Here is a 12129-nt window from a genome sequence, read left to right on the forward strand (position 1 = left end):
TAGCTTGCAAGGCCGGCTACAGCTATCTCGAGGCGCAGCTTTCAGCTGACCTCCGAAGCGATCCTGACCGCTTCCACTATCCTCCAAGGGTAGCTAATTACCTTGGAGCGCTCTAGGAGATAGAGAAGTAAGGAGGGGGCTCATTCTTGATTGCAGGAGCAGTGAAGAGGATGACAAAGAATCAGCCGAGAAGGCAGGCTACAGCTCAGCTCGTGACAGCTGGGTGAGTCAGCCTAAAGAGAAAGAAAGCGAGGAGGTCGAGACTGAGGTCCAATCGACTCCTCTGCCAACTTCTATTGTCACTGCTCCTACGTGTCCGACTCTTGCTCCTGGCCCTAGTATTGTTCCATCTGCATCTCTTCCAAGTCTGACCCCTTAGGGGCCCTAATGTATCTCCTTTTTGTTGTTAGCACTTCTTTTTGTACTGTAAATATTTCTCACTTCCTTTTGTACTGTAAATATTTCTAAGTATATGAATAAAAAAGATTTATTTTATCAATTTGAATTGTGTACCTTTGAGATTGCATTCTTGTGTTAAGAGTTTGCAATTTGCTTGGTCCGAGTAGGACTTTGCTTTCACATATACTCGAGTCGAGGTGACTCTGCTTTGTGTATGGCGAGCGGGACAACTCAAGCTCGTGCCTTGGGTTTATTCACGATGACACCAAGGTCTTGAGGTACGTACATTGGACTTATGAAAATGATGCTAAGGTCTTTTTTGTTGGAGTCGGCTTCGTGCCTTAGGTTTACTCGCGATAACACCAAGGTCTAGAGGTAGGTGCCTTGGACTTATGAAAATGATGCCAAGGTCTTGTTTATCGGAGTCGGCTCTGTGCCTTGGGTTTACTCGCGATGACAACAAGGTCCTAACGTATGTGCCTTGGACTTATGAAAATGATTGCAAGGTCTTTTTTGTCGAAGTCGACTCTGTGCCTTAGGTTTACTCGCGATGATGCTAAGGTCTTAAAGTATGTGCCTTAGACTTATGAAAATGATGCCAATGTCTTTTGTGCGTCCTTTGGGTTTTACTCATAAAAATGATACCAAGTTCTGAGGTATGTGCCTTGAGTTTTACTCATGAAAATGATACCAAGGTCTTTGTGTCGATGGCATGTCTTGGTTTTACTCTGAAAGAATACCAATGTCTTGCATACACGCTTTGGGCTTATTCATGAAAATTACGCCAAGGTCTTTTGTCGAAGTTGACCGAGTCGTTGAAGATCAAGTGCGAAGGCTGCGTATATGTTAGTAAATAACACAAAAAATATCTCTCATTTATAGCAGTATTTTAAGTTGACTATATCTTGGAGAGATATCCGCCAACACGTCTGTGTTTAATGGCAAACCTGGCGTCTTAGCTTTATTGTCGAATTTCTTGACTGTCGTGAATTTTGAATGGCGATGATAACTTCCCATCTTGTAAGCTTGAATATAGGAGATCATGTGCTCTTTTGAAAAAGATATGATGAGCCCCATGGTGGGCGTCAGTGTTGATGACCGAGAACTCGGTAGCGAGGTTAGAGGATAATCCCGAATCAGCGACTGGGCTTAGGATAGATATGGACAATGTAGAGGTCCCCTCATCTTCTTTAGACGACCAATCCCCTATAGGATAACAAAGATACAAATTAATTATGTTAGAGGACCGGAGATGGGTGCTCCGGTGAACCCTCTGACGATCAAGTCAGTATCGATCTTGAGTGGGGCAATCAATGAACTGAATAAATTAAGCGTGCAAAGATTAAGTAAGCCAAAAAAGGCATACATGTGGCCCTGAGGGGGCTCTGGCCTCTCCCCCAACCAGTACAAAAAGAATTAGCATATAGCCGATAGGTGTCAGCTGCAGGCGGGATGAGCTTATATATACCCAACTGAGAGGGGTACATGCGTAATTATGATCGAGTCTAGATAGACAACTGAATTAGCATATAGCCGATAGGTGTCAGCTGTAGGCGGGATGAGTCATCACTGAGTTTGAGGTGATGGTGATTGAGTGGGCGTGGCGCTGACAAAAGGTGATGATTCATGGAGACTCGTGGCATAGGATGTGATGATGATGGCCGGGCTGGACAACTATTGGTGAGGATTTTGAGGACAAATCACCTCTCGAATCGGCTCTGCGAACATGTTAATAAGTACTGTCTATTTCGTCAGCCTCGCAAGTTGTTTGTTCGGCGCTGAGTCATGTAAGCGAGGTCGAGTCCAATGATGAGGTCGAGTGGGAGCTTGTCTCGACTCGTCCTTACTCGGAAGGAGACGAGTGCCCATGCTACCCGAGTCGTCCCTGACTGGGGTGAGCTGATCTGATGATTAGTGCTGATTTGGGACACGTGTCGACTCTAAGGAGAGGATTAGCACTTAGATTAATAACTACCACATGAATGTTAATATGGCCACCAATGTTACATTAAACGTTGGACGCTCCTAGGCGCTTAGACGCCTAGGCGGGTGCCTAAGCGGTTTCTGGGCAGTTTTTTTTAATTGTGATACTTGAAGATAAATATATATACTCAAATCAACAATGCATAAATACAAAAATACCAACACATATGCTATCCAAACTGTAATAGTCAATCAAAGATGCATACATACTAAATGGCAAGGCATATAATATCCAATAACTAGAAGTTTAGGTCCCAAAATATCAGCAAAAAGATAGTCAAACGGGAATAGTCTAGATCTAATATAATGAATTAGCAATAATGCAATATGCATCTAATCTAATGTCATCATCAAACATCATCATCATGAAGTTCCTCCTCTACTCCATCATCGCTATCCTCTCCAGAATCCATCTCCACACAATCCTCCTCCTCGTCTGAAACATCATCATCCGAGACAAGACACTCTTCTTCATCATCCATCACTGAAGTAGAAGCACTTGAAGGTCCTTCTAGCCTAGAACTCCTCCTATTCTCCGCAGCCTCAGCCGCTCCCGATATACCCTCTACCATCCTCCAAGTAAGACCTGAGCCAGGATGAACTTCTTCCTCATCATCGGAGCCTGCTCCTTCTAGGATCCATGCTCGTGCCTTACTACGATCAGTAGATAGTAGTAGGTTCTTGTTTTCTCCTCTCCTCTTCTTCTGGTTGAGCTTTGAGTTAAACTTCACATAGACCAGTTCCTCTAACCTCTTCGATTCCAATCTATTCCTCTTCTTCGTATGAATCTTCGAAAGTAAAGGACACAAATTAGAAAACATAACTAAGATGGATTTCATATTTTTCATAAGTTTAGAAATTAGTTTACCCCTCAAATGTGCTCTAATTCCTTTCACAACCAGAAGAGCTGATTGTCAAGTTGAGAAGTTTCATAGCCATATTTTGTATTAAGGGACAATCACCACCATGCAAATACCACCAAGTAGCTACAAAAAATAATATATTATTAGTTGATTTACTATCACAATGGCACAATAGATAACTTATAAGTCATAAATGATTCAATTTCTAAAATTATTTTACCCAGGTTCAAGTCTGATTTCTCTCTAGCCTTCACCGCTCTAATCCTAGCAAATGAACCCTTTCCTTCTCTGTATCTCTCCAACTCTTGATTATGAATTTCAACTTGTTGCTCTACATCAGGATAGAATAACTCCACTACATCTAGAAATCCATCTTTCGCCCTTTTGCAATTCTTCACTACATCATCCCTATAGAAATAGTAAGGGTTGAGGTAGTAAGAAGCCATATGCAAGGGAGAAAGGAGCCGATCCTTGGACTTCCAATCTATAATATCAATCACGGGCTTGAAATCATTCTCCTTATTCTTAAAAACTTGAATGATCTCCTTCTTCATATCTTCAAGCATCCCTACCACAAATCTCATTGAGGGTTTGTAGTCACTATCGACTACCCTCAACAATCGAAAAATAGGAGCATACACCTTCAAGATCTTGGCCACCGCTGTCCACCAACTATCACTCATAGCAATCGCCTCCACCTTAGCGCCTTTAGCGGTCTTTGCAAGCTTGCATCTCACCCATGCTTCATCGGAAAACATAAATCTCAACTTCCATTTCTTCTCAAGAAGACTCCGCATAGTCAAAAATGTAGTGGCGAAACGAGTAACTCCAGGTCTCACAATGTCCCTTTTGTCACAAATGTGACGCATCATAGACAAATTCTTGTGATGACTATAGATAAAGATGGTGAGGGTCCTCGCCTTTGTAGGTGTATAAAATTGCTTATAGGTCCCTTAGCACAGCTCAGCACAAACCGACGAACCATCGGGCGACGTATCCAAACACGAGCGTCAGTCCACAACGCCAAAGCCAAGTGACACGCAACGAAGCGGATTAACGAGGCAACGAGGCTAACGAACCGCATGCAAACAATGGAATACATCTATTCGCATGCGGAATCAAGCTAACAGTTTGGTGAGTCAACGAGTCATCCAACCATAGGACGGTTTTGAACTCAAACACCGAGGCGGATTTACTGCCAAATCAGGATTCAGATCAACAAATCAGAGTCCAAATCAACCACGAGACCGGAAAAAATAGCAAAAACCACAACACCTAGGGGACTCAGCCAAAACCGAGCCACCTCTAGGTGGCTCGGCCAAAGCCGAGGCCACTTAAATACGGTGCTAGGTGGCCTAAGCCACCTATAGGTGGGCCGGCCAGATCTGTGCCCGGCACAGATCTGAGAGCCTATAAATAGGCCTTGAGTGTCATTTTGAGAGGTTGGAACTTTTGGAGGCGAAGCTCTGCCGATTCAAGACTCAGAACTTAGAAAGATTGAAGCTTTGGGACTTTAAGGACTTGCTCTTCCAGATCCGGTGCCGGCGATCGTCAACGCCAAATAAGGCAAGAGTTCGGGAGGAACTGGATCTCAGATCTACGTAGTCATCCTCCGGATCAAAGCTTGGCCTTTGATCCCGAGATCTAAAGGCTACTATTTCCTTGGCGAAATAGTACCCTCGGCTATTATTTCCTTGGCGAAATAATACCCGTCATACTACGTAGATCCAACTAGATCTAGATCGCGCGGTGGTCCACAGATTTACCTCGGCGTAGGCAAATAACCCACAAAAGCGAGAGACCGCAAAACAGGATCTCATGATTCGTTCGACAAACAAGGAAAGTTGTAATTTTTATTTCTTTGATTTTGTTGTAACCGGATCTTATAAAAAGACCGGATCTTTTGTAATCGATAAACAGTTACTTGAGAGAACAATGAAATCAATAAAGAACACGATTTTCCCCGCGAACAGCCTTCTCAATTGGTCCTTTGAATAAACTCAACTTCCTGATGCTTTCAAGCATCAACTGATGCCAAAGTCGCATCGGGTGAAGTTCCACCGACCTCCAACAAGGTCAAACCTGTTCTTGTCAACGCTTCTACTGTTGAGGGCGTTGTGACTCTCTCAAAGAGAGCCCGCCAGAGGCGACGTCAACGCCTTGCGCGGCAATTCGCTAAGGCGATGGAGTCTACAGACGGAGTCCGCTACAACGCGGATCTGAAGAACAGGGGAGGCAACCAGCCTCAACAACTGAAGAATGGCAGCTCCTCCAAGTCGCCGACGAGCGAATGGATCCGGGTCAAACGGAACCGTTCGACACTTGAAGAGCGGATTCACAAACGCCGCGTGTTACTCGCACAAGCAAAAATTCTTGTGCAGGAGGCCAAGAAGTTGGAGGAAGAAAGAGTGGCCAAAAAGCCATTACCAACCCGCCAAGTACGGAGGCCGAAGCAGCTTGCAACAAAAGTTCAACCACCAGCGAATCAACCAAAGTCGTCGATAATCCCAATAGCTTCTCCGGGAGATCATGCAGAATCATCCCGAAGGAAGAAGCCAGTTTTGGAGCGCTTCGGCCCACTTCCTGAAGGACGATGCAAAGCTCCTGTTCAAAATCGTTTGGACCCGATGAAGAAGCCCAGAACGACTCAACACGCTGGGGGTCGCCATCACCTCCAACATGACAAAGAAATCAGGGCAGCTACGCGCACCAATTTGCGCATTGAAGTCTAAGAGCCCGCTGAGAACTCACGCCCAAAAAGGCATGTTTCGAGGCACGTAACTTTTGAAAGCCCAAAGAAGGCAGTTCACCCTCAGAAGGAAACATTATCATCTGATGACGATAATGTTATACCTGAGAAGGCGTGCTAACACACGATAGGTCAAGCAGACGAATTGTACTATCGTGTTGGGGGTACGAGTAAAACCAGGAAGAGGAGTCACCGAGAACAGGAAACTCAATGCCCCTGTTCCAAACTCATTCGGGCAGTACTGTCTGAGTGCAACTACATCAAGGCGGTCCCCGAAAGAGTTTCGGTTTTCGAAAGACTTAGTACCAAAACGCCAAAACCAAGGCCTAGGCGTTTCCGACGAAGAAGAACGGTGGTTGAAGATGGAGAATTTCTGAGGGTCACCACCAATATGACCAGCAAGGGGACATCGACACGGGATAATCTCGAGTCGTGCAGTCCGGAACCATCAAGCGAGCAACCTATGGTAGGGTTCGAACAAGACTCCCTTCAGAAGATGAAGAATCTGATGCCGGCTCCGCGGTTGCATCAGATAATACGGTATCCAGCGAGGGATAACCCCGCGAGGCACTTATGATAAGTGCAGAACAAGTGGACAAGATGCTTGAAGACGCCTTAGCTAAGCAACAGGAAACCTTCAGGTTCGAAATGCAGATGGCCATGCAGAACATGAGAGAAATGCATGACCAACAAATCCAAGCATTGACGAACCAGCAAGGCGAGCCAAGTCGTCGCAACCAGGTTAATCTGGAGGATGAGGACACAAATGCGAATGAGATGCATAATGCCAATAATCCCCCCGTCAATGCAGGGGGTGGTAACGAGAATGCCAACAAAGACTCGGGTGAAAGCTTGAAGATTAAAAACCTCGAGAGCAAAATCAACACATTGATTTCCGCTCAAGAGGTGAAGAAAACAGGCATTCCTTGTCCATACCCAAGAGAGTGGGAATCAATCCCATATCCTGCGAAGTTCAACCTAATTAACTTCACGCCGTTTAATGGGATGGGTTCCCCCACTCAACATTTGATTTACTTCAAATCATACTTGGGGGTTATCTCTGGTAATGAACCTCTGATGGTACGGTCCTTCGTTGGCACTCTTCGTGGAGTCGCCTTCGATTGGTATCGCCATCTCAAGCTAGGAAGCATGAACAGCTGGGATGATATGGAGACTAAGTTTCTCACCAACTTCTTCGACGATGACACAGAGATATCCATTGGGTCGTTGCTGGACGAGAAGCAGAAAGACGGGGAATTGGTTGACACCTTTGTCAAAAGGTTCCGGAACAAGGCGATGAACTGTCGGGACCCGATCACCGAGGAATTCATTCTCCAGACTTGCCACAACAACCTCGCGTTGGACGTGTTGGAAGCAATGGGGACAGCACTGTCCAAGACATGGAAGGATCTGAAGGTCCGAGGAGAGCAAGCAGAGCGATTCCTAAGAAGGAAGAAGGCGGAAAGAGGACAACAGGCGAATAATGCTCCGCAACAGAATTTCGTCCCACGGGGGAAAGGTAAGGCACATGCTAATGCAGTTGATGCTAATCAAACTTTTCAATTGCAACCTCAGCACCAGCCGCAGCAACAAGCTACCACAGAGCGGTCCACCACCCTACGAGATCATGCTACCACCTCAAGGACAAGATCCAGGCGTTAATCGACGTAGGAGTCATAACCCCGAAACCAGCCAAGAATGTGGGGGCCAACGCAGTGTCAATCAGTTTTGGGTCGGTGCCTACAACTTGGTTCGAGCCAAAACGCGTCACCAAAGTCGGGATGAAGACGGTGAATGACGATCCGCACGGACAGCGCCAAAAGGGACTTGTGCCGCACACAACCCCAAATGGCGAAATCCTTTGGGTTCATCCAGATCTGATTGAAGATGAACAATGGGCCGGTTCGTCATCCGGAAGGAAGTCTAAAGGAAAAGGGAAGTCTTGTTATGGAGTCTCTGCTATCCCAGGGGAAGATGACGAAAGAATCTCCACTTTCCTGCTCTCTGAAGAAGAACAAGAAGCTTTTGCGACACGGAGCGGAAACGAGTATCATTACAATTATCCGCCACCTATCGAGCAGGGGGTGAATAAACGGGGACCAGCCAAAACTCTCACGGAGATGGGGGTGATTACGAGTCCTACACCGGGGGAAGAGGCTCGACGACAGCCGGTGAATACACCAAAAGAGAAGAATCCCCAGGAGGTTCAGAATCCGAAGCAGTCTCGTTTCAGTCGCCCGATTAGAAGAGACAAACCGAAAAGCTCGAAGACTCCACAAGTCTTCGATATAATGGCTCAACTAGCCAACATTCCAGTACGGATAACGCTGTACGAGTTGCTGCGGTTGTCCAAGGAAACCAGGGAGGCCTTGCAAGAAGCTTTGGCCAATTCAGAGGTGTTTCTGACTCAAATCAAACCGGTTCCTGAAGAGCCAGAAATGCTGAATCAACATTGCAATATAGAGACTAAGAACCTTCCCTGCATTACTTTCACCAAAGAGGATATGCAGACGAAGAATTCGAACCACGATCGACCGCTATACTTCATCGGGTACATCGGCTCCAGCAAAGTCAACCGAATCCAAGTCGATCCGGGTTCTGCTGTGAGTATTGCCGCTTCGCTTGATGCATTTTCTCGGCATCCCGGTAAGCAAGTTGGCGTCCACAGGCACTGTTATTTATGGATTCAACACTAGTGGGTCAAGACCCTTGGGTAAGATCCGGGTAAAGTGTCAAATGGGAGATTTGAAGACAGAAGTCACATGTTATGTGATCGATGCCGAGACTTCATATAACTTACTATTGGGTCGGCCTTGGATCCATAGTAATGTGATAATTCCCTCTACTCTCCATCAGTGTTTGAAGTATGTCGACACTGACAATGAGGTTAGGACGGTGGTCGCGGATAAGCAACCATTCAAGGGGTATGAGAATTATTTCACCGATTCTCTCCTTTATGGTAACGAATCCGATACTGAATCATCGGCCCAAGGCACGGACAGCGGAGAAGAAGATGATACCGAAGCCGGATTCGATTACAATGGTGGTTTTGTTTTAAATGACATTGTACCCTTTGTAATCAATCTTGACGATGAACAATCGTCAGATGGAGGTTGTAACTGGCAACTTGCCGATATTAAAATAAAAGATGATTTAGAGTACTCTCTGTCTCTTGTTGATGTGATAAAAGAATTGTACGATAATCCTGATTTGTATATGCCGCTTCGATCGTCCTATATAACAAAGGAACGCCTCCAGCATTCTTTCGGAACAACCATGGTCGTCCCGAACAAAATAAGAGGCGCAAAAGAAGTGATTCACGGTAAAGGAAAAAGCTCCCCATTGCCAGATCATTTCTTAAGCAAAGATGAAGATGATGACAAACCTGATCGGCATTTATCTAAGTATAGTCCAGAAGCACGCAAGCTCATGGAAAAGCAGGGATATGATTTCACACTCGGAGAAGGTCTATACTTCGATCGAGGTCCTCGTGTTCCAGCCAAAGCGGCATATGTACCAAAAGGGAAACCGGATGATGACGAGGCCAACCCAAAGCTCATATTCATCAGTGACAGCCTTCCCCCAAATGAGAAGGAGGAGTTAATTGCTCTCATCAGGGAGTATATTGACGTCTTTGCTTGGAACTATGAAGATATGCCAGGGCTCGACCCCAATGTGGCAATGCACCGCCTCGATATCAAGCTGGATGCCAAACCTGTCAAACAACAGCAAAGACGGTTTCGTCCGCAGATTATGGAAGCCATTGAGGCAGAGGTTAAGAAATTGATCGAATCAGGATTTATCCGAGAGGAGCAACATCCAGATTGGCTAGCCAATATCGTTCCAGTCATGAAGAAGAACGGTAAAATCAGGATTTGCATCGACTTCAGGGACCTGAATACGGCATGTCCAAAAGACGACTTTCCTCTCCCAATCACGGATGTTATTATCAACAATACATGCGGATTCGAGAGAATGTCCTTTATGGATGGTTTTTCAGGATATAACCAAATCAAGATGCACCCAGATGACAAGAAGCATACATCGTTCAGAACGCCCCTCGGTGTCTTTTGCTACATGGTGATGCCTTTCGGTCTAAGGAATGCAGGCGCCACATACCAGCGAGCAATGACTAAGATTTTCCAAGAACATCTCAGGAAAACAGTCGAGTGCTATGTTGATGATTTGATTGTAAAAAGCCGTAATAAAGAAGATCACATCAAGGACTTGAAGACGATGTTTGATCTCATGCGGAGCCATCAATTGAAAATGAATCCCACTAAAGGTATACATATCGATCCTGATAAGGTGAAGGCGATACATGAACTGCAACCCCCTAGAAATCTAAGAGAGCTCAGAGGATTGCAAGGGCGTTTAGCTTACATCTGGCGGCTCATTTCGAATCTTTCTGGGAAGTGACAACCGTTCTCCAAGCTAAACAAGAAAGGCGTGTCATTTATTTGGGATGACGCTTGCCAAAGAGCATTCGAAGATATTAAAACATATCTGGCGAATCCTCCTGTTCTAGTTGCACCAAAATCAGGTAGACCGTTCTTGATTTATCTCAAGGCGATGAACCACTCGATAAGTGCCTTACTGGCACAAGATGATGATAATGGTCACGAACAGGCAGTCTATTACCTAAGTCGTACCTTGATAGGCGCCGAGTCTCGATATTCGATGATTGAGAAGGAATGCCTCGCATTGGTATTCGCAATGCAAAAGATATGGCATTACTTGGTTGGACAGACGATTTACGTCATTTCTAATGTTAATCCAGTACGGGTATTTATGACACAACCGACCTCTATGAATTGGCGGTTAGCGAAATGGGCCCTTCTCTTGTCCCAATATGATTTGCACTTCAAGCAACAGAAGTCGATCAAAGGACAAGCGATTTACGATCTTTTGGCGGCAAACCCGACCACAGATACGGCAGAAGTATATGATGACTTGCCGGATGAAACCCACGAGGTTAACACTACATCGCACCAACAAGTATGGCAATTATACTTCGATGGTGCCTCAAGAGAGCTGGGGGTCCAATATCTCGAAGCTTTTGGGGATTTTCAATTGATAGTCAACCAAGTCCGTGGAGAGTATGAAGTCGGGAACCAAGACCTGATCCCGTACCACCAGGAAGCCATCAAAATGGCAGATTCTTTTGAAGAATTCTTTATTGAATACATCTCTCGTCTCCGGAACACTTATGCAGATGCACTGGCAGCGCTAGCGGTATCACTTGCGCAGCCTCCCGAAACTGAGCTGTTAGTCACAGTAAGGACGCATCAGCTCTGCATACCCATATACGATATGGATATTGAAGAGGAAGATGGCAGAAACATAAGCGCCAAGGAGGTGAATTCAACTCAAATTGGGTCTGAGTCCCGAGATTGGCGTTTTCCTATCATTGACTACGTCCAATATGGTATTTTACCGGAGGATGTAAAAGAAAGGGAATCAATCCGCCGAAGAGCACCAAGGTTCTTCTATAATGCCGAGACCCACACATTATATCGTCGAGGGTATGATGGTTTGTTACTCCGATGCCTTTCGAACAAAGAAGCAGAAGAAGTTCTTAAGAAAGCACACGAAGGAGAATGTGGTGCGCATCAGCCCGGTCCCAAACTGTATGATCGCATTAGGAGAATAGGATATTTTTGGCCGACGATGGTTCGTGACGCAATTGAATATGCCCGAGAATGTCATGCTTGTCAGATACATGCGAATTATATGCATCAACCACCAGAGCAGTTACACACGTCAACCACGTCTTGGCCGTTCGAGACATGGGGTATGGACATCGTCGGTCCTATTTTTTCCCCCTTCAGTCAAAGGTGATCGATTCATCCTCGCAATCACGGATTACTTTTCAAAGTGGGCTGAAGCGATTCCACTTAGAGAAGTGAAGACGAACAACGTCATCAATTTTATCAAACATCATGTCATATACCGACACGGCGTGCCAAGACGGATCATTCATGACAACGGGCCACAGTTCATAAGCAACGCCTTCATCAGGTATCCCGCTGTGAATGGATTAGCTGAGGCGTTCAACAAGACTATCATTAAGATCCTGTCAAAGCTCGTGAAGACCAATAAACGAGACTGGGACGATAAACTCGGTGAAGCACT

The 12129-nt window shown here is 45.5% G+C and overlaps 1 protein-coding gene across 1 annotated transcript; it reads right to left on the reverse strand.

Moving 5' to 3' along the window:
• On the reverse strand, positions 2733–4114 carry LOC109838877. The gene is made up of 2 exons (XM_020407307.1): positions 3466–4114; positions 2733–3289 (listed from the first exon to the last, which is right to left on the reverse strand). Exons 1-2 carry the CDS (start codon positions 4112–4114, stop codon positions 2733–2735), a joined length of 1206 nt encoding a protein of 401 aa, XP_020262896.1.

Source organism: Asparagus officinalis, chromosome 4 (assembly GCF_001876935.1).
Source record: "Asparagus officinalis chromosome 4, Aspof.V1, whole genome shotgun sequence".
Classification (NCBI taxonomy): domain Eukaryota; kingdom Viridiplantae; phylum Streptophyta; class Magnoliopsida; order Asparagales; family Asparagaceae; genus Asparagus; species Asparagus officinalis.